Source organism: Dipteris shenzhenensis, chromosome 20, assembly GCF_047967505.1.
Source record: "Dipteris shenzhenensis isolate YYH24624 ecotype China chromosome 20, Dip_SZ_1.0, whole genome shotgun sequence".
Classification (NCBI taxonomy): Eukaryota; Viridiplantae; Streptophyta; class Polypodiopsida; order Gleicheniales; family Dipteridaceae; genus Dipteris; species Dipteris shenzhenensis.
This window is the reverse complement of record NC_141615.1, coordinates 29,240,864-29,263,777: the sequence shown is the minus strand read 5'-3', so window position 1 is coordinate 29,263,777 and position 22,914 is coordinate 29,240,864. Positions and strand designations below refer to the sequence as shown.

General features: G+C 48.4%; 1 protein-coding gene across 1 annotated transcript in view; it reads right to left on the bottom strand.

Annotated features, from left to right (window-relative positions):
* Nucleotides 1–22,914, bottom strand: part of LOC147889503 (choline/ethanolaminephosphotransferase 1-like) — a 96,857-nt gene that overhangs the window by 47,197 nt on the left and 26,746 nt on the right. The window contains exons 3-4 of the mRNA XM_087391236.1: nt 4,226–4,235; nt 4,058–4,108 (exon numbers count right to left, since the gene is read on the bottom strand). Coding sequence (XP_087247362.1) covers nt 4,058–4,108; nt 4,226–4,235 — 61 coding nt within the window. The remainder of the gene's footprint in view (nt 1–4,057; nt 4,109–4,225; nt 4,236–22,914) is intronic.

Genomic DNA, 22,914 nt, shown 5'->3' with positions numbered 1-22,914 from the left:
AGCTCAGTTGTCGCCATGCAATAACAAATAAAAAAGTTTGAAGGGTCCATAAAGAAAGTGTAAATTTTTCCAACCCACTCCGTGCACTTTAGGACACAAATTTGAACAAAGTCTTATGCTGTGTGACATTATTCGCATCTGTTCCTAAATCAATTACTTAATTAATCCCATCACCCGCCCCACCCTCCCTATGCTTATTAACCTAAGCTAATCGACCTTATTTGACCTCGCCACCCTTCCGTATGACTCCCTACCTCTCCATGCTGCACTCCTCCCGTCCCCCTCCCTGCGCCACTCCTCTTCCCCTTTCCCCTCCCTCCGCTCAGGCCCCCCCTTCTCCCTCTCTCCCCTCCCTCCACTCCCTCCTCCCACTCCCTCCCCCTCTCTGCCTCTCTCCCTCAGGCCCCCTTCCTCTCAGTCTTCCCTCACCTCCTCCTCCCTCTCCCTCAGCCCCACTACACTCACTCGTATGCTCCCTCTCCTCTCCCTCACCCCCACCCCTCCCTCCTACTCCCCTCCCTCACTCCTCTCCTCTCCCTCTCCCTCCCCACTCTGCCTCCCTCCCTCCCCCACTCCCCTCATATATCCACGAGAGGCGGTTGACACAGAAGGATCTGGAAGACTGGAGATTTCGCAGATTTTGCCAAGTGGCGAATTCAGAATTCAGTCCAATCGCTTAGGATTAGTGTTTAATCGAGCCCATGCCTCCCCCCTCCACACAAGAAAATTAAATAATAGGGTGTTTTTCCTCACTGGGGGGCCCTATCGGGGGTGAAAATCTAAAAGAGGATATTTCTAAAAAAGGGGGGCTGGCACTAGGCCTGATAAGGGTTTACAAAAAAGCAGGTTCTTAAACCAAAAATACAGTATACAATCATGTGGCCGGTCTCAGGTTATTAATCCAAGCTAAAGCCTAATACATCCTTCGCTTCATTCCTTGCACAGTGAGCAAAATTTAAGGGCACGAAAATCGAAGTATGCAACCTCTCAGCTTGCTTCTGATTAATCTCGAGCCCTTTTGCAAAAAAATTAATAACCCTCATCCTCATGGCCTGCACCACAGCTTCTCTCCTTTCCTTTCTCCTCAGCTGTATGTTAACTTTTCTATGTGCCCTTTCCTTTTCTCATCATTGCAAAACATTTGCATATGCAAAATAGACAACATCTCCAAGCATTCAATTCATATATTATCGACATGACCACTGAAGAATTGCAAATCAATTTACAATGTTGCAGTCAATACCGCAACTTGCGATAGGCAGTACTTCTAACAGACTGACCAGGAAACCCTATGGCCTGAGAAATGCAACACATTGAATCACACAGGATGGATATGGCTTAGACGCTGGTCTTCAACATGTGGTATCTTCGTATGAATCCCACAAAATGTGGACACCATACCCAAGTTTGTGTGATCTAGCCAGATGGCACATTCTCATCTAAACCTGACAAAGATCTCTTGGTGTCCAGCCAATTTATCCTCCTCCTATGGGGCCTCACAAATGGGACATTGACTCTATCTTCAAGAGGACCGGGATCACACTCCAGAACGAAGAAGGGCCAGGGCGAAGATAAAGCCTCATGAGGAGCAAGAAGAAGGTGATATGGCCTGACATGGGAGTAGAAGCTGCAGGGAGGGAGGAGGAATCCAAGGCAGTGCCAGCGGGGAGGGCTTGTGAACTTAGGTCAAGACTTGCACAATTGTATCCGTCAGAATACTAAACAAAACTGTCCAGTACCACTTGTGGAATACAAAAGTAAGCATTGGCTTGCCCAAAACTCATGCCGTCACCCAATCTACAAAAAATTTAAGAAACTGATCATGATTGCCTGACCACACCAGAATATATGCAAACCTGTGGGGACAAGTTGCTCCACAACATCACAAAAATTTTCACTCTCCCTGACATGCAAAACCTTAAGGCATGAAAGCATACCCATGGTGGTGCTAAAATAGTAGGATCCTCATACGGGAGCTGGACTGGAACAGCCCACAAACATGGAATATGGTCTTTAAAGTAAGCAACAAGAAATTGTACTCCATAATTATTCCTTCTGAGATGAATGGAAGACAAGCCACTTGGGAGTCTATCTAATGAGGCTCTCATGAAAAATCACCTGTCCTACATGTTGCACAAATCAAAGTTGACTGTGAGAACCTTGTCAAGTGGACAACTAGGTGAAAGGCTCTAAGCCATGGCTACTATGCCCAATGTCCCTATAAAATGCAGAATTTTCAGCGGATAGGCTACTACCCTTTAAATCAATGATTTATAAACCTAATGGCAATTGAAAAAAAATCCACAATGCAAAATCTAAAACAGTTCATAAGTGGCAGAGCATCTGCCATGACAACATTTGCATAGAAGACTTTCTTGTACGAACTCACAATGAAATTTCGCAAGGCATGACAAATTTTTCATTCGATAAGAGGTGGGAGGATCGATTAGGAACCAGGAAGCCCATTTTTTAACTATTTACATCTCCCAATAAAATTTGAAGAAAAAATCTTATCTAGTCTCACTGCAATGCCAAATGGCCACATGGAACAAAGAATGACAAGATAGATTAAGCAAGCTGTCACTTTTCACAAAACACATATCCCCTTGCTTTGTAATTCATTTATTGCTTATCTTTATTTTTTGAAATTTCAAGTTCTTTAAACTAGGATGTTTGCCAAAAGAATGCATATGTTTCCTATTGTTCAATTAGGTACTACGTGGCTAGGGGTCTAGAATTTGAAGGTGGAGCCCCATTGAAGGGGTTATGGGCATTGGTGTCCCACCGGTTTAGACGTATCTCTATATGAGAAACATAAAGACCACACCCCCACCCGAGTACCCAAACCGGACCAATCAAATGCATAACAACCCAGCCTTGAGGGTGTGGGCATGTGAACATGAAGACAAGATGAGAAACAAAATAGGCAAGTAGCTTATGTGAGAAGGCCAACCAAACCCAAACTAACCCTAGAATAGCCCTTTTATAAGAGCTAACTGCCAGAAAGGGAGCTGGCTCCCCATACCAATTCAGGCACAAACTCTGACATTCGAAGCTGGCCCCTTCCTGCATGTATGAAAGAAACACCCAGCCCCTTGATTGTACACATTCTCCCCTCCTCTTGCTTGTGCATACCCTCACAGAGTCTCCTGCAGCACCTCCTTCCCCATGCAATCCGCAGCAGCTCCTCTTGGGTGCAACTCGTCTCCACGCAGATATACAGCAGTCCCTCCCTGGTGCAGCTCCTTCGCAACGCAGTTCTGCAGCAGCTCTCCTGGGTGCAACTCTTTCCCCACACATCCTGCAGCAACCCCTCCGTAGTGCAGCTCCTTCATAACACAGTTCTGCAGCAGCAGCAGAGCCCCCTGCAGCAAGTCTCTCCTGCAACAGCTCCTCCTGCAGCTCTTCTTGCTGCTGCAGCCTCTTCTTCTGCAGAAACTCCTCAGTCCTGGAGCAGCACTTTTCACTATGCAATCCTGCATTTGAAGTTGCATCACAGATCTAGAAGCACACAATTATGCTAAATCAGAATCTCCTTTTTCAAAGCTTTGGCTAAGTGTTACTGATGTGTGGAAGCAGCAATAAATGTGCAGGCATCTTCCCTCAGGATTAGAGAGCCCTTGAGCCTTGAGCACCCTACCTAGGCTTCCTTTGAGACATTATAGACTTACTGCTCAGCCTTCATTTTTCATGTCTTGTACATAGCTCATGCAAGTCTGAGTCCTTTCCAGTTCGGTCTCAAATTTGGATGGTGTTCATAAATTTTACAACACCACCTTGGTATTGTATCTCATTGGAATAAAGAACCCCCTGGTCTTGGCCCCTTAATCATGTCTTCATCTTTCCTCAAGCAAGATTGTACCTCTCAGTTTCTGAAAAAAACAATATTCCACAATGTTATGTAAAGCAATCTCTCCCATTTCCCTTTAAGAAAGCACTGAGAGGTTCCACAAGCCGACACAATGATTCCAAGTTTATGAAAACAAGCGGTCTTGTCATCCAACATTCAACAAAGAAACTATATGCACAAAATTGGTGGATTGTATATTGAACTTACATAGCTAAGCAGAGCAGACATAACAAGGAAGAGAAATCCTGTCAAGGTAATCTGAAGTTTGAAAACCAAAACAAATATTAGTATCCAAGCAATCCATCATAACCAGGTGCCTTGAAGAAAAAAACTGCAAATTTCAAATGTTTGAAGACTGAATTGCCTTTCACTCACCATATTTGGCCTGACAGAGCAAACAGGCCATGCGCAAACAATCAGAAGTCACAAGTAAGATTAGTATGCATTGGCCCAAAAGTACTCCTTTAGAGTAGACATCCAATCTACAACTTAGAGCACTTCTTATATTTGAAAGAAAAGACTCTACATTCAAACATTCAAATAAACTCATATTTCCAAACAACAGGACTAAAGGTGAAAGAATCTGCATTATTGCCTTCTGAAACATATTATTTGGCTTTGCAGATTTAGTTCAAAAGGGAGGAGCACTAGGAAAGATGAGATATACACACAATGAGATATACACACACGAACCCTAATTAAAAGATCTATGATTCAGATACCGTTTTCCTAATCTTTCTAGAAAGCTTCCTTGATCCTCTAGCTTTGCCCACCAAAATTCAATTATGGATGCTCCCCCAAAGGCTTAGTGCCACGCTCTAGCACCATGTAGCAAGCGTGGAGAGTAACCCATCATTCCCTATGCTCACAGGTGGCTTTTAACTAATAACAGATGATTTGTTAGCATTTTAACAAAAAGCATAAGACACCAAAGAGATGACACACAACAAGCTTGTGAATTCTCCCCTACAAGCAAATTTGTACATGCCAAAGATATAGACTATTGGCTAAATTTACTTTGACAACCTTTGACAACTTTAGCAGAATCATTGTTCCAATAAAGAATTGGTATTCCTATGCATTGTACTTTTAGCAAAAGTCTATATTTTACCTTATAAGTTTGTGAGACTTATCATCTCTTTCTACACTTGTTTAAGCCTTCTTATTAACTTAGTCAAGCTAGGCAACTCATAGTGTAATTCATTTGTCCAAGTTATTTTTAACTTAAAAGTCTTCAGTACAAGATCCAAATGTGTTTGGTGTTGTAAACTTAATTGCACAACCACTTCAAGTTTTGCACTTTCTTGAGTCTAAGCATCACTCAAACTACTTCAGGTTTAGAGGTGGATATTAGGGGACACAACAACACGAAAGATATGTTACCTTGAACATTAAAAGAATGTCACCTTGATGCAAACATTTTGCTCGTGGCTAAAGATTGATTGCTTCATCAAGTTGTCAGTTCTCTTGTCTTTATACAAGTAAGAGTGCCTTATGTATTATTTTTGCAAATTTACTTTTTCAAAGAGCCATTTAGTAGAGGAGAAACGAAATTTCCACCCATTTCGCATCATATTTCAATAAAAGTATATTTAGCATCATTAGTATTTCAGTATGTTTGGCGTCATTGAATAACACCAAATTTAAGAGCTTCAAAGCCCACATTCTTTCCAATCTCTAGGAATGTACCATTATTGGATGTCATTTTGGTCTTGTCATTTACAAATATGGTGTATACTTGTTTTGCCCCTGTTTTTTATGTCGTTTTTCAGGTCAGCCCCAAGATATAGCAGAGTGGAGAAGAAGGTAGCCGACATGATGACAAAGTGGATTAGTGGGAAGAGACGACAGGGAGCCGCAAAGCCTGAGAGACAGAGACCACGCACAACCAGATTACGTACTATGGAGGTTCAGCCTATCTCGGCTCTCCTCAGAAGGGGCCGACCAAGTCAGAGTGTCAAACACAGATACGATACATCTTCGTTGCTCATTAGAGAGCCACCATGCCTCCTAAATGTCTTTTGAGCACTAGTTTTGAGTTTTGAGATTTGATTTTTTCTTGAGTCTATTAGGATATCTCTCAACAAAAGCCTTAGTGGGCCCTTTGCTTCAGCCCATAGTGGCTTGTATGACTTACCTCTTTTATTGTACCTTGTCTCATCTCGAACAAACTGGACACGATACGTGAGTACCGTCGTCTAGTCCACCAAAAGAAACGAACCTTTGTTCCCTGAAACGAGGAGGAATTATTGACATTTTGTTTAGTAATAACTCCAAGGACTTTTGGGGGAGGTTCCTTGAATGGCAGTCCCCCTCACCACTCACATATACTCAGGTTTGGCACAATACACATCTCCGACGAGGGTTTCATTATCCCGCCAGGATACACTCAGATCCACCTACCACAGTCACTTAGGATTGCCATTGGGAAGTTCCATGTGTCATCGCACTAACTCCGTATCGAGAGTGAGCGAGCAAAGGGAGTCCCTAGGGAGAGTCGTATCTGCAAATTGTGTGAGCGACATGAGGTTGAGTCAGAGGAGCACATCGCCTTCTGCTGCCCAATCTACTATGAGATCCGTGGACGATACCATTGCCTTTTTGGAGATGGCTTCGAGGACCTTTCTACACTTCTCTCATCTATGTTCAAACCAGGGATACGGCCAACAAGAGTTACTGTAGCACTTGTCAGGCACAGAGCAGCTGCCAAGAGGACACAACAAACCAATATTTCTCCATATAGTAGACAGCGATCTATCCCGCGCTTCTTGCCTACACTGCCTACCCCGTCATCGGGTGTACCTTGACGTTTAATGACATGTGTGTGCTGCATTGTATTTTATTGAATCAGATTAGATTATATTTGTTCTGATGATGATGATACCAGTGAGGACTCTCTCTCTCTCTCTCTCTCTCTCTCTCTCTCTCTCTCTATCTCCATCAACGTGGAATGAGATAGAGAAAATGCAAAAGTCTTTCATTAGGAGGCACCTGGGCATCAAGGCTACTACACCATACTCTTTGTTACTCCTAGAGACAGGATGTATACCCATAGAGCTACATGCTCTGAAGAGAGTACTCAGATACATCACAAAGGTCAAGTGCATGGATAATGAAAGGCTACCAAAGAGAGCATGGAATGAAAGTCAGAAGCTTCAAAAGACAAACAAGGGCAAGATTTTGACATCCGGATGGGCACAGGACCTAAAAAAATGGTTCAAGAAGTGGGAAGTAGAAGAGTATTTAAACTACTCTTCAGAGGAGATTGATGAAGAGGCTTTTCATTATGACCTGCTGAATGCACTACACAGGAAATGGCAAACATCAGAAAACAAAGATAAATTTGAGTACTATCGCACATATATCAACCCCGAATATTGGTCAATTTATACAGGAAGGGAGACAACAACGCAGAAGTACATATGTACACCTATAGCAGTGCATAAACGGAGGGCTTTAGCCTCACTTCGCACCCGATCACACCAGCTGCAAATAGAAACAGGGGGATGGAAAAAGATGCCAAGGGAGAGTAGAATATGCCAACTATGTGATCAAGGTATGGTTGAAACAGAAGAACACATGGTAATGATATGCCCTCACTATGCACACATTAGGGAAGAGTTCAATCACCTCCTTGAGGGACATAACAAACTGGCTGATTTGCTGCATAAAGGGTCACCTTCAGCTTTAGGAACATTTGTGTATAAGCTCTTCAAGCATAGGAATCCACCTGAATCCTAGAAGGTGGTTTCTCTTTCCACCCTCCCATCTTCGGGAGGAGCTTTCATGTACTTGTGATATTGTATTGCTCAGGTCCCATAGGCCGGTTTTGGTCTTCAGAGGACGATAATATATTCTTCTTCTTCTTCTTCTTCTCTCTCTCTCCGTCGCAGCTCCCCCCCCCTCCCCGTCGCGCAGCACCCCCCCCTCACCGCCGCTCAGCCCCTCCACCCTCACCGCCGCTCAGCCCTCTCACTCTCCCCCCCTCACCGTCGCAGCCCCCCCCCCTCACCGTCGCAGCTCCCCCCCCCTCCCCGTCGCGCAGCCCCCCCCCTCACCGCCGCTCAGCCCCCCCCCTCACCGCCGCTCAGCCCTCCCCCTCTCGGCTCACCGCCGCTCAGCCCTCCCCCTCTCCGCTCATCGCCGCTCCCCCCCCCCCCGGTCGTGCAGCCCCCCCCCCCTCACCGTCGCTCAGCCCCCCCTCCTCACCGTCGCTCAGCCCCCCCTCCTCACCGCCACTCAGCCCCCCCCCTCACCGCCGCTCAGCCCTCCCCCTCTCCGCTCACCGCCGCTCAGCCCTCCCCCGCTCCGCTCTCCCTCCCCCTCTCCGCTCAGCCCCCCCCTCACCGCCGCTCCGCCCCCCCTCACCGCCGCTCCACCCCCCCCCCACCGCCGCTCAGCCCCCCCCTCCCCCGTCGCAGCCCCCCCCTCTCCGCCGCTCCGCCCCCCCTCCCCGCCACGCTCCGCCCCCCCTCCCCGCCGCTCAGCCCCCCCCCTCTCCGCCGCTCAGCCCTCCCTCCCCGTCACTCAGCCCTCTCCGTCGCTAGCCCCTCCCCTCTCCGTTCCCCCCCCTCTCTCGCAGACCCCCCTCCCGTAGCGCCGCTCTCCCCCTCACGTAGCCTCTCGCAGCCCCCCCTCACGTATCTCCGGTCTCCCTCCCCCTCTCGCAGCTGCTCCCCCCCTCCCCCTCCCGCAACCGCTCCCCCCCCCTCCCGTAACTCTACTCTGCCCCCCCCCTCCCATAGCTCCACTCTGCCCCCCCCCCTCCCGTAGCTCTACTCTGCCCCCCCCCCCTCCCGTAGCTCCACTCTACTCCCCCCCCCTCCCGTAGCTCCACTCTACTCCCCCCCCCCCCCGTAGCCTCTGCCCCACTGTCACCACAATGTAAATATCCTAAGTCAAAGGACAGTTGACCATTTATTTGATCATAATTAAAGAGTTTTATATGTGTTAATTACGGTCAAAGAGTTATTTTAATGGTCAAAGGATTGACTACGGTCAAAGATACTTGACTCTAGTCAAGTAAACCTGACTACGGTCAGAGAGTGTTGACTTCGGTCAACAAGACTTGGTATGCGCCAAGAGGGTTAACCCCGGTTAACCAAGATGTGCCAACTCCGGTTGGAGAGACTTGGCTATAATTAAGGCGCCTTGACCTTGGGTCGAAGCTCTTTAATTATAATCAAGAGTGTTGACTCCGGTCAACCAGAGAAAATATATATATATTTATTTATATATAAATATATATATTTGTTTAGATGTGCACATGTGTTCAGTGGGGACGCCCACCGTGACTAGGATTAGTCCACAGTGTGTTATTTGCATGCAAAGCGCTAACAATTAATGGGTACCATGGTGGTGCGCTTTAATTAATTGTTGCAGGTACTAGAAGGATTATTTTTTCCTAAGCGAAATGGGAGCCTGACAAGCATCCAGGAAGCGGTTCGTGTGACCGAGAGCTTTGAAGACTCCAGAATGGCCCATAGTGGCTTGTAATAGATTTTAGTCTAGATTTTAGACAAGTGGCATGTTGCCAATTTGAATGGGGCTTGAAGCTCTTGTAAAAAAAGAAGTATTCTTTTCATGTTTTTGGAGAGGCTTACGAGACAGCTTCATGCTGAACTTTTGTAACAGTTTTTCTGAAAGTAATAAAGACCTTCGGGGGGGTCCAGCCCGACAAATTGTCCTGGGCCCTAATGTATGATCAGAGAGAGAGGGAGTGAGGGAGAGCTGTGGACAGTTTAATTCCGTCGTTGACGTAAAGCCATAGTTGTTTTATTCCCCTCCAGTTCGGTTGTATTGGTATCAGAGCATGGTATCACAGCTTCCTCAAACTGTGACGATCCAACAAAGCTCCAGGATGTGAAATCTCTGAGTGATCGGAAGATTATCACACCGGTCAATGTTGCGATCTGATCGTCTGCAAGATGCGCCAGAAATAGAGGCTAGTAAGGCTTTGTGAAAGTGGCTCTGTGGGCGTCAACCCTGGGCAAGATTCGACAGAGAGAGCAGAATCGCAGTTATACGATTGGGAGTCCCAGAGGTTTTGGTCTTTGTACGCCCTTCTTGCCTGACGCGGATGGAGCGTTATCGTTTAGCTGTGGGAAAAAAAGAAGCGATGCCATCACGCAAAGCAATACGTAGTAACGTTTCAAGCAGGCACTAGTTAAGGGTGACACAAAGCTTCCGCAAAGCAACGCCTCACCCACGAAAATTGTCGTCTCTAAGGTCATTGCATAGAGCGATGAGCTGATGTTCGTGTGGAGGAAGACTCGCCGGTGACCATTACACACAGGCGTCTCACGTAGCCGTAGCCCAGAAATTGTCATTTGTTTGATAGTGGCTAGACTGCCGATATTGAGCGCAAATGTGAGGCGTTGCCTTTGCCTTGTCGGGAGTCTCTGGAAGCCGCGACGCGGGACGACGAACAGTCCATGACCAAGGTTTGGGCAGGCTTGCAGGCGCTGACGTGGTGCAGGACGCGTGGCGCTGACGTGGCGCAGCACACGTGAGGTGCTGACGTGGTGCAGGACTTGTGGCAGACCAGTGGTTAAGTTAACCCTGGTACAGTTAAACGCTGGTTGGTTAACCCGTGGTTAGTGAAACCCTGGTTAAGTTAACCGCAGTCAGTTAACTCTGGTTAGTTGAACCAGTATCCAGTTAGTTCAACTTTGGTCCAGTTAATCTGGCCTAACCAGACCAGTTTGGTTGGTGTAACCAGTCCAGTTAGTCTAGTTGCAGACTAACCAGACCAGAACCAGACAGTCGGTTAGAGTAACCAGTAGTTACTCATCTGGTTACTGTTTTCACCAAAAAAAAAAAAAAAAAAAAAGTTGCAGAGACAGTTTTGGCTATCAATTTTCACCTGCCTGTCAGACTTTTACTGTCAGAAAAGTAGCAGAAAACCAGAGAAAAGCAGAGAAAACAGAGATTTGCAGAAAAAGGAGTATGCATGCCTTTGAGCAGTAAAAAGAGGGAAAAACAGATGCCTTTTGAAGCCATCTGCAGCAGCCAGAAAAGGGCAATATAGTTGATGATGCTTTGGCAACTGTGTGGGTACATGCCTTGAACTGACAGCCAGTACTGGCATAGATTGTGAATGCAAAACACCTCTTGTTGAGGTACCTTTTCTGTTGAAAAAAGCAAAGGTAGTGTGCATTAGTTACTTGCACAGTGTGAGAAAAAAAAAAATCTGCAGATCTCAGAATATGGATCAATCACCTATCCAGTGGGATTCTCAAGATAGGGATGCGCATCCAAGACAGAGGAATGTGCCACAAACTCAACAAGAATTTGAACAAATGGTACGCACTCGTATACAAGAGCTGGAAAATCTTAAAAGGGATCCCAGGGCTCAGCATTTGTTTCCAGCAGAGGCCATGCCTAATCCAGTATATGACGTGCCAATGCCAGAGGCACACTCTCGTGTACAGTCTGAGAGAGAGAGATCTCATAGATCTCATAGGAGACGGTCCCATAATAAAAAGAGATCGAGGCGTCATCACCGATCTCCTAGTCCATCACTGTCTACCTCGAGTTCGACTTCTATGTCTTCTTCTTCCTTATCAGATAAACCATCCAGGAAAAGAAGGAAACACGAGAAGTCTGGGAAGAGAAAATCTTCCAAAGCGACCAGGGAATTTAAAGAGGGAGGAAAATCTGTTAAGTTTATGACCTACAATGGACAGTATGGTCATACAGACAAAGCATTGCAGTTTATCAGACAGTTTGATGCTGCATTCGGTACTGAGAAATTTTCAGAATCCTCCAAGTTAAGAATGGTCAGCCTACACTTGACAGCAACGGCTAGTGCATGGTGGAGTGCACTGACCACAGATGGGTCAGCCCCAAGGAAGTGGAAGGGCTTCAAGAAAGCCTTCTACCAGCAGTTCATGCCTAAACAGTTTAGAGACCATGTTCTTCAAGATTGGGACAGCTTGCACATGGACGCAGGAGATACAGTGGATGGGTACAACCAAAAATTCTGGGATGCTTATTTGCAAGTTGCACCGTTCAAAAAGATCTCCAAAGGTACCCAGATGAGGAAGTACAGAGCAGGTCTCACTCCAAGAATTCAGGCAGTAGTGAATGCTTTGGGGGCAAAGAATATTCAAGATCTTATGCATTCAGCCTCAGTAGCGAGTCTTGTGCCGCTACAAGATCCATCTACAGTGCCATCCTTGCATGCAGGACGTGCTGATAAAAAGAAAACTGATTTTCAAAAATCAGAAAAGAAAGAGTCCCCTAAGGCTGAAAAGAAAGGGTTTCAGCCTCAGAAGCCGAGGGGTACTCAGTTCTCAAAGACCTATAAGGGCAAATCTATATTCACCCCTGAACAGATAGCGGAATTCCGTAGAGATGGGAAATGCTTCAGGTGCGGTAAAGAGGGGCATGTGGCTGCCCAGTGCCCAGAAAAGCCTTCAACATCGAAGGGGAAAGAGGCAGAGAAGCCACGAGGACCGCAAAAGCCAATGGCGGGGGGAATTCCTGATATACTGGGTCATGCTTTGAACCCAGAAGAACGAGAATTGCTGCTATCATGGGGCAAAGTTAGAGACCAGCAAGCGCTAATTTTATTTGATCCAGGGGCTACTGATAATTTCATATCAGAGGATCTAGCCCTGAGGCTGGGAATAAAGACGGAAGAGCTAGGCAGGGCTTTGGATGCCGATCAAATGTTTTGTGGGAATCCTGTGCCAGTTACTCCCTTGATAGGGAAGCTCCGTCTTCATATTCAGAGTTATGTGGATCAGGAAGACTTCTTCATTTCTCCACTGAAACATTATGATGTAGTTTTGGGGATGCCTTGGTTTCACCGCAAGGCAGTGAAGTTGACTCTTCCTGAAAGAGTGCTGGAATTTGTACATAGGGGGAAAAATCAGCGTGTAATTGCCAGGAATAAAGGGGACACTATCCCCATTGTATCTGATGTTTCATGCGGTAAAGCAATAAAGTCTGCAATTTCTGCGTACATGGTTTTTGTAAAAGAAAAAGAGAATGATATGCATGCTGAAATGAATGATGCAGACAAAGATAGGTTTCAGTTTCTGGTAAACTTTAAAGATTGCTTTTCTGATGTTTTGCCAGGGGAGCTACCCCCAGAGAGACCAGAAGATCATCAGATAGAGTTAATGCCTGGTAGTGAGCCACCAAACAGACCCCCTTATAGAGTCAGTGCGACTCAGAGAGAGGAGATTATGGCTCAGGTACAGGACTTGCTGTCCAAAGGCTTGATTCAGCCCAGCTCGTCTCCTTTTTGTTCCCCTGTACTGTTAGTACAGAAGAAAGATGGTTCATTCCGTATGTGCGTCGATTATCGCGCACTGAACAAAATGACCATCAAGAATAGATTCCCTATTCCGCGTATTGATGATGTCCTGGATCAGTTAAATGGAGCTTCAGTTTTCAGCAGGATAGACTTGAAGAGTGGCTACCACCAAGTGAGGATACAGCCTCAGGATGTGCATAAGACAGCATTCCGCACAACATTCGGGTTGTATGAATACTTAGTGATGCCTTTTGGATTGACAAATGCTCCAGCCACATTCAATAGAATGATGGATCGCATCTTCCGGAAGAACAGGCATTTTACGGGTACCTTCTTTGATGATATCTTAGTTTTCTCTAAGACAGAGGAAGAGCACAGAGAACATCTTGCTATAGTGTTTCAAGAGCTGAGAAATCATCAGCTCTATGCAAACAGCAAGAAAAGTGAATTCTTCCTGGAAGAAATCCACTATCTGGGGCATATAATATCCAAGAATGGGATACAAATGGATCCAGCAAAGATCCGTGCCATTCAGGAATGGCCAGAGCTGAAAACTGTACATGAAGTTCGAAGCTTTTTAGGCTTGTGTTCTTACTACAGAAGATTTATCAGACATTTTGCTGATATCGCAGCTCCATTACATGACCTCACTAAGAAAAATGCAGCTTTCACATGGGGATTATCACAGAAGGAAGCATTCAATACACTCAAAGAAAAGTTGACTACAGAGCCTATTCTGGTAGTTCCGGACTTGTATCAGTCTTTTGATGTGGATTGCGATGCTTGTGGAGAATGTGTTGGGGCTGCGTTGCATCAGAATGGTCATGTAGTAGCCTATGAAAGCAGGCGACTTCGGGATGCGGAAAGATATTTAGGAATCTATGAGAAAGAGTTATTGGCTGTAATTCATGCTATCCATACCTGGAAACATTATCTTTTGGGTGCAAATTTTACTGTCAAAACAGATCACCAAAGTCTGAAATACTTTTTGACTCAGACCAAGCTTTCAGAGAAGCATATGAAATGGGCAAACATGCTGTCAATGTATCATTTTCAGATTGTCCATACCCCAGGGATTCGGAACAGAGTGGCAGATGCCTTGTCCCGAAGACCCCAGGTCAACAATGTAACTATTGCTTATCATCAGGACCTGGAAGGCATGAGGGAACAATATGCTCATGATTCTGATTTTGGTGAAATTTTACAGCAGATGCAAGAAGGACAATCTACCAGTCACTATTCCCTGAAAGATGGGTATTTAATGAAAGATGATTGCCTATGCATCACCCAGGAGATGAGGAAAAAGATTTTGGGGGAATGCCATGCACCTCCCTATGCTGGACACAGAGGAATTACAGCAACAACTCTAGCACTAGAGAGGTATTTCTTTTGGCCAGGAATGCGGAAAGATATACATCAGTTTGTTACTGAATGCCTTACGTGTCAGAAAATAAAATATGATAGACAGAAGGCACCTGGCCTACTTATGCCTCTTCCCGTGCCTCAGGCACCATGGGAAAATATTACAATGGACTTTATTTTTGATTTGCCGAGATCAAAGTCAGGGAATGATGGGATTTGGACTATCATTGATAGATTCAGCAAGCAAGCTCATTTCATTCCGGTTCGCAAAACCATAAAGGCAGATCATATGGCTAAGCTGTTCATGGCACAGATCTTTAAACATCATGGTATGCCTAAGTCCATTGTTAGTGATCGAGATCCCAGAATGACCAGTCTATTCTGGAGAGCTTTATTTGATAACATGGGGACGAATCTGAATTTTTCTTCTTCTTTCCATCCCCAGACAGATGGTCAAAGTGAAGTAGCAAATTCTACCATTTTGGATATGCTGAAATGCTACGTGGGTGACCAGAGTTCAGACTGGGAAAAGTACCTACCCTTAGTAGAGTTTGCTTACAATAATACAGTACATAGCTCTACAGGGAAAGCCCCTTTTGAAGTCATATATGGGAAGGTGATTTTGCCACCTATATTGAGGACTAAAGATGAAATATTTGCAGCTGATCAGTTTGTAAGAGACCTCCAGACAGCTTACAGCCAAGTCCGGACAGCAATTGAAAGGTCTCAAGAGAAACATAAAAGGGCTGCAGATAAACATAGGAGACAGCTAGATCTCAAGGAAGGGGATTGGATACTTTTGAGGTTTGAAAAAGCTAGGCTCCGCAAGTTTAAAGGCAAACAGAAAGTGTATGCAAAGTTATCTCCCAGATATTATGGCCCTTTCAGGGTTACAGAGAGAATAAATGAAGTTGCATACAGATTAGCATTGCCAGAGCATTGGAGGATTCACAATGCATTCCATGTGACTCTTCTAAAGAAATTTCAGGGACCAGAGCCTACAGAACCAGTATCAGAAGATCCACCAGAAGTGGATGAGCTGGAGGAAGTCCTTCAGCCAGAGCAAATTGTGTACCATACTGTACGTAAAGGCCCTCAGGGTAAGGAATTTTGCAGGTATCTTGTAAAATTCAAGAATTATACGGCATTAGATGCCAAGTGGATGGACGAAGACATGTTATCCGATCATCCACAGCTTTTGGATGTTTACAAGGAAGCTTTTCAGTTGCGGTCAACTGAATAGAAGCCGAGGGGATGTCACCACAATGTAAATATCCTAAGTCAAAGGACAGTTGACCATTTATTTGATCATAATTAAAGAGTTTTATATGTGTTAATTACGGTCAAAGAGTTATTTTAATGGTCAAAGGATTGACTACGGTCAAAGATACTTGACTCTAGTCAAGTAAACCTGACTACGGTCAGAGAGTGTTGACTTCGGTCAACAAGACTTGGTATGCGCCAAGAGGGTTAACCCCGGTTAACCAAGATGTGCCAACTCCGGTTGGAGAGACTTGGCTATAATTAAGGCGCCTTGACCTTGGGTCGAAGCTCTTTAATTATAATCAAGAGTGTTGACTCCGGTCAACCAGAGAAAATATATATATATTTATTTATATATAAATATATATATTTGTTTAGATGTGCACATGTGTTCAGTGGGGACGCCCACCGTGACTAGGATTAGTCCACAGTGTGTTATTTGCATGCAAAGCGCTAACAATTAATGGGTACCATGGTGGTGCGCTTTAATTAATTGTTGCAGGTACTAGAAGGATTATTTTTCCTAAGCGAAATGGGAGCCTGACAAGCATCCAGGAAGCGGTTCGTGTGACCGAGAGCTTTGAAGACTCCAGAATGGCCCATAGTGGCTTGTAATAGATTTTAGTCTAGATTTTAGACAAGTGGCATGTTGCCAATTTGAATGGGGCTTGAAGCTCTTGTAAAAAAAGAAGTATTCTTTTCATGTTTTTGGAGAGGCTTACGAGACAGCTTCATGCTGAACTTTTGTAACAGTTTTTCTGAAAGTAATAAAGACCTTCGGGGGGGTCCAGCCCGACAAATTGTCCTGGGCCCTAATGTATGATCAGAGAGAGAGGGAGTGAGGGAGAGCTGTGGACAGTTTAATTCCGTCGTTGACGTAAAGCCATAGTTGTTTTATTCCCCTCCAGTTCGGTTTTACCCACCCCCTCCCGCAGCCTCTGTGCTATACCCCCCCCTCCCGTAGCCTTTGCCCCACCCCCTCCCGTAGCCTCTGCGCCACCCCCCTCGCTTGCGCTTGGCCTGCTGCCCCGTGGTCTGAGGGCCCTTGTCTGCTGCAAGCCTTGGCTTGCCACTGGCCTTGCGCAGGCCTGCGCACCCCTACAGCAATGCTGAACAAGATCTGCCTTTGCAGGAAATCGTGCACTTGAACAAGTCCTACAATGGCCCACAAACCCAGTCAATCTCCGAAGCCAATTGTGGGAGAGATCACAAAGCGCATCTCCAGGAGTGGATTAGCACAACCCTGAAAACATCGGGTGCAATGGGCACCAATGCAGTTCTTTCTCCCGCAGCCATCATCTCTACTCCAACCACTGCCTCCCCCACCACTGTACCACTCAGCCTGCCCCCCACAGGAGAGGGTCACAGTTCCTCACCCCCCACACAGCTCCCTTCTGTCTCCACCACTCTTATGTCCCCCCTTCCCCTCACCCAGCAGCCTTTCTCCACTCCTCTGCCATATACAGCCAGCCTATCGCCCACGCCCCCACAGCCATACGCCATGTCCCAGTTCGCACCCCCCCGAGTCCCACCTGAGACGATAGATTACATCTTTACGGAGCTACATCGACTACGAATCATACCGTAGCACAAGATCAGCTTATTCAGAGCATGCGCCAGGAGATCACTCACCTCCGTCAGGAGGTTGTCTCTCTCACTGCTACAGTCACAGCGGCCCTGCGCACTACACCAGGGGTGGAGGAGCGGATCGCTACCATCCAGACTGCTATTGCGGAGACTACCAGATGGGTGGACATTGCGAGACGAGCACCCAAAGCAACAGTCTCACCCACCATCGCCGAGCAGGAACAGAGGGCCAATAAGGCTCTCAACATCCGAGTACGAGGTATCCCCCGCGCAGATTCAATCACCCCCTTAGCGGAAGCGATTGCTTTCGTGACCTCTACCCTCGGCCTCGCCGAGCATGGGATCGAGCATGCATGGCACACAGGACGGGACCCCACGCGCCCACAGCCACTCATCATCCGATTCAGGGATACTCAAGCTCGACTTGCAGCACTCACGCAGCGTGCTACACTACGGGACCACCCTACTATCTTCATGGATGAGGATCTCACACCTATGCAGGTGGAAGAGCGGCGCACCCTGCTTCAGCAACGAGATATAGCCCGTTAGGAGGGGAAGTGGGCTGTCGTCTGAGATGGCCGCCTATTAGTTGGCCCCCGCCGCCGAGCCCCACCAGGTACTCCAGACACGGTAGCAGACCCCCCCCCCAAATAGGGAGACATGGTCTATGAGATTCAGACTCAGCACACAGTACCCTTGGCATGCACCATATGGAACTGTAATGGTACCCTATGGTCTGACCCTGGGAACTTCTCAGAGTCATACACTGGACGCGACATCGTTTTCTATACAGAGACACATGAGAGCCCCGAGCACCCTCTCCCCTCGGTCAGTGGCTATACCTGGGAGTCAGTACTCCGTGACGAGACCAGATATACTGGGGGGGTCCGAGGGTCAAGCGGAGTTGCAGTACTTCTTCGTTCAGCGCTCACGAGCTTGACATCTGTGGTTAGACGGGATATCCATGCCCGTTACCTATGGCTCCGCCGATTCCGACGCCCCTCCACACGCGACCTCTTTATTGCAGTCTGCTACTTTCCTCCCGAGACGTCACATTTCGCACGGTGCTTCGTGAGGATACGGGGGTATCCCCCTATCTAGATCTCTACTCAGACATTGTGGAGTTCTCCAGACGCGGAGAGGTCCTCCTAGTTGGGGATTTCAACGCAAGGAAAGGTGCACATCAGACATCACTCCTGAACTTCCACTCAGATCCGGTCCTATTACCTGAGATGGACACAGAGGACTCGGGCTTCCCCCGCTCCTCGGCTGACAGTCGCGCTCCCAATACTGGGTATGGGCAGGCTCTTTTGGACCTTGGACGTATACATAATCTGATCATCTACAATGGACTAGACCCGTGGCCTGCCTCCTCTGGTTTCACATGTTTCCCGCATGGCGGGGGAGCTAGTGTCATCGACTACATTCTGGGATCTCCTGCTTTAGCCCCACAGATCATTGACTTTTGCACTGTACCCTTACCCCCAGGAGCCGATCACACTTACCTGTTCTTGCATATCCTTGCGCCCCGAGCCCCTCCCAGCCACACCCCGCACTACACTACCTATCATGATATACACTTTGATCATAACCTCTCACCTGATTACTCAGCCCACCTAGCCTCCCTCCTCAGACACATAGACACCATACCCTCTTTAGATCACCGAGCCACCCTTATCACCCACTACCTTCACAATGCAGCCCGCCACATCTTTCCTTCCACTACTCAGTCCACCCGCCCTCCACCCGCTGGCTCCACCCCTTGCAACAGCTGGTATGATGACGAGTGCAAAACACTACGCCGCACACTCCGACTCACGACCCAGCGAAACGCTAGGGCCAACCCACGTCTCACCAGGGATTATCGTCGACTAGTCCGTCGCAAGAAGCTAGCCTTCCTGCGCCAGAATGAGGATACGCTACTGAACACTCTGTTTAGTAGCAACTCCAAGGATTTCTAGAGGAAATTCCTAGAACGCCGATCCCCCTCCCCCCTCACGGACACTTCCCTCTGGCACACATACGCACGCACACTCTATGATATCCCTGATCAGCCTCCTCCCGACCTCTCAGCCACCCCCCGCCGCACCTCTTGTATCCTCTTCACAACCCAGGGAGTCACCCACGCAGCGCATAAGCTTCATAACGGTCGAGCTAAGGATCATGAGGGCCTATGCACAGAGTTTGTTGCCTATGGCATCAAAACTCTAGCCCCCATCCTGGCAACGCTGTTCAATGAAGCTGTCTGCCACGGGTTCCCCAGAGCCTGGACCCTGAACACTATCACACCCATCCACAAAGCAGGAGATCCCATGGATCCAGGGAATTACAAGACCATCATGGTTGGACATGTTATGTCCAAGATCTATGCACCAGTGTTAGATGGCGATGTCAGTGCTCGCGCAGATGTACAGAGGCTCAGGGCATCCGGACAGGCCGGCTTCAGGGCGGATCACTCGACTTACGATCACATTTTTACACTTAGAGGGATCATTGAGGAGGCCAGACACAAGAGACAGAGAGTATATTGTTGCTTTGTGGATTTCCACAAGGCATTCGACACCGTTCCCTGCGCCCGACTCATCAGACGTCTGCAGGAGTTAGGCTACGACTCGGTGATTATCTGGGCAGTAGTAGCTCTCTATGAGCGGGTGACGGGGCACGTCGGGATTGGCACCAGCTGGACCCCAGAGATCACGAGCACTATCGGAGTTAAACAAGGATGTCCCTTGTCACCGACTCTATTTGGCCTCTACATCGATGAGCTCGAGACCACCATCAGGACACTCGGAGGTGCAGGGTGCTCTCTTGTGGAGGCTATCATCCAGATTCTCCTATACGCAGACGATGTAGTACTACTATCCTCTTCTGCTACTGGTCTTCAGCGACACCTGGATGGACTTCAGGTCTTCTGTGATACACATGACTTGAAGGTCAACCTTGGGAAACCAAAGGTGATGATCTTCAACACTTCCAGACCCGCTATGCACCGAGAGTAGTTCCTCTTCGCCGGCGACCCTGTTGAGATAGTTGACTCTTACACATACTTGGGCGTTGTCTTCTCAGGCCCGATCTTCACGATGCGCCCGGCCATGCAGGCTAGGATCAGCCGGGGATACGCCGCTCTTGCCAGGCTGGAGCGACAGTGCTACCACTCCCACTTCCAGGACCCGCGGACCAAGTCTCTCCTTTTTTATTCTTTGGTCCGCCCAGCAGGCATGTACGGTAGCCCTTGGTGGGGAGTCGACCTTTCAGACACAGAGTGGGCTCGAGTCGAGCGCCTACAGATACTGATGTTTGCTCGGATGATCCGCAGCAAACCATCGGTACCACACCAGATCATTCTAGCAGAGTTCGGCGCCTAACCCCTACAGCTTGATGCGGCTTTTCAGGTTATCACCTATCTCCACAGAGTCAGGGATTTCAACTCCTCTGCCGACGGTCGCCTCCGCCTACCTTGGCTAGCCCTATCCTCCTCTATGGCCCTATCCGTTAATGGGGACCAGCGATGCTGGTATAGTCGTCTTTCCAGTTGGTTCACCCGACTGGGCCTCGACTTAGACCGGTTGCCTCCTTTTCAGTACAGCCTCGACGCTCCACCATCTCCCCTCTCCCCCACTGACCAGAAGGTCAACCGACTCATTCGAGCGGATCTGCTCCAGCTCCACACCTGGCGGACATGGTTTCTTCACTCCGAGCTTCCTGTGAAGCTCGACTTCTACCGCCGACACTGCCTCCAGATCTCACAAGAGGGCTTCATCACACCTCCGGGTTACACACAGCTTCATCTACCACATGCGCTCCGGATCTCCCTCGGTCAGTTTAGGGTCTCATCACACCGATTACGGATCGAGAGCGGACGCGCAAAGGGTATCCCACGAGAGGACCGCCTTTGCCCACTCTGCGACTTTCAGGAGATCGAGTCGGAGGAGCACTTTGCTTTCAGATGTCCTATCTATTATGCCATTCGAGGCCGGTACCACTGCCTCTTCCGCGACGGATTCGGAACCCTCCCACACATGCTGCAGTTCCTGGATCAGCAATGCCTAGCCGCTTTCTTACATGAGATGACTCGCCACCGAGATAACTCTCTCCAAGCACGGCGACACGAGCAGCACACACAGCGTGAGGACACCCAGCGGCCTATCACTAACTTCTTCCAGCCACAAGATACCTCTTCTCAGTCTAGCCGACGACGCGGACGTGAGCGAGAGCCAGAGCCACGACAGCTGCGCCAGCAGACAGACTCACACATCCAGGTCCATGACATCTCATCTCTGCTCTCTGCCCGCCCCACTCGGGTTACCGTTGCCCTCATTCACAGGGCCACCCGCCACCCCCGACGACCAAGCTCGACTAGGCCGCGTGACATCAGAGGCCAATCATCTATCGTAGGGTTTTTTCCGACCTCCCATTTGACGGCCCCTCTATGATTGGTCTCATACGATCACCACATGCACATGTATACTGTGTCTCCCCCCTCTGCCCCATTTTTGGTGCCCCCCCCTTCTTTTTGTATCATCTGGAGGTAGACACATATTTTTTGTATCAGGACTAGACACACAGTCCTTCATAACCTCTTTTTGGTAGAAACGGTTGGCTGGCCCGTTTTGAGACCGCCATCGTTATGCTCATTGTATCAGTTATCTTTAGTCTCATAGACCTTCACGGTCTCCCAAAGACTTTAATAAACTCTCTCTCTCTCTCTCTCTCTCTCTCTCTCTCTCTCTCTCTCTCTCTCTCTCTCTGTGCTCAGCCCCCCCGCTACCCTCTGCTCAGCCCCCGCTACACTCTGCTACCCCCTCGCTACCCCCCCGGCTCAGCCCTCCACTACCCTCGTTCAGCCCCCCGCTACCCCCCCGCTCAGCCCTCTGTTACCCTCTGCTAACCCCCCCCCGCTCAGCCTGCCGCTAAGCCCCCTCTACCCTCTGCTACCCCCCGCTCAGCCCTCCGCCACCCTCCGCTACCCCCCCCCCGCGCTCAGCCCCCGCTACCCCTCCGCTACCCTCCGCCACCCTCACTACTCCTCAGCCACCCTCGCTACTCCATTTGCTACGCCCCCTGCTACCTCCGCCACCCTCGCTCCTCCTCGCCACCCTCTGCTACCCCTGCCACCCACGCTGCTACCTCGCCCCTCCTTTTTTTTTTTTGGCCCCTCGTTTGCAGCTCCGACCTCCTGCAACCCGCTGCTGCCTCCCCCATAATGAAGGGAACAGGGGGATGAGGACAGGAGACTAGGCGGGAGACCCTTCGGTCCAGATTTACATACGCGTGGAGATGGGGAAGGGGAACGGTGACAAGGGGAAAACACAAAAGCAACTCAGTCTGGAGGACTTCAACAAACGCAGCAACCGGAGCGGTTTGACAGTGGACAGCACCGCGGCCCAGAAGAAAGGGGCCCACCCAACCTCTCCAGTAGCCTCACCACTCGCCCCACCAAAGCCGCTCCACAGTACTTTCCCCTCGTATCACCTCTACCTCTCAATCAGCCACCCTTCATCACCTCGTCCGGCCTCGCTACTCCTACATACCACTTCCCCGCCCAGATCATGCTGTCCCCATCCTCAGTACAACCTCAGCAGCC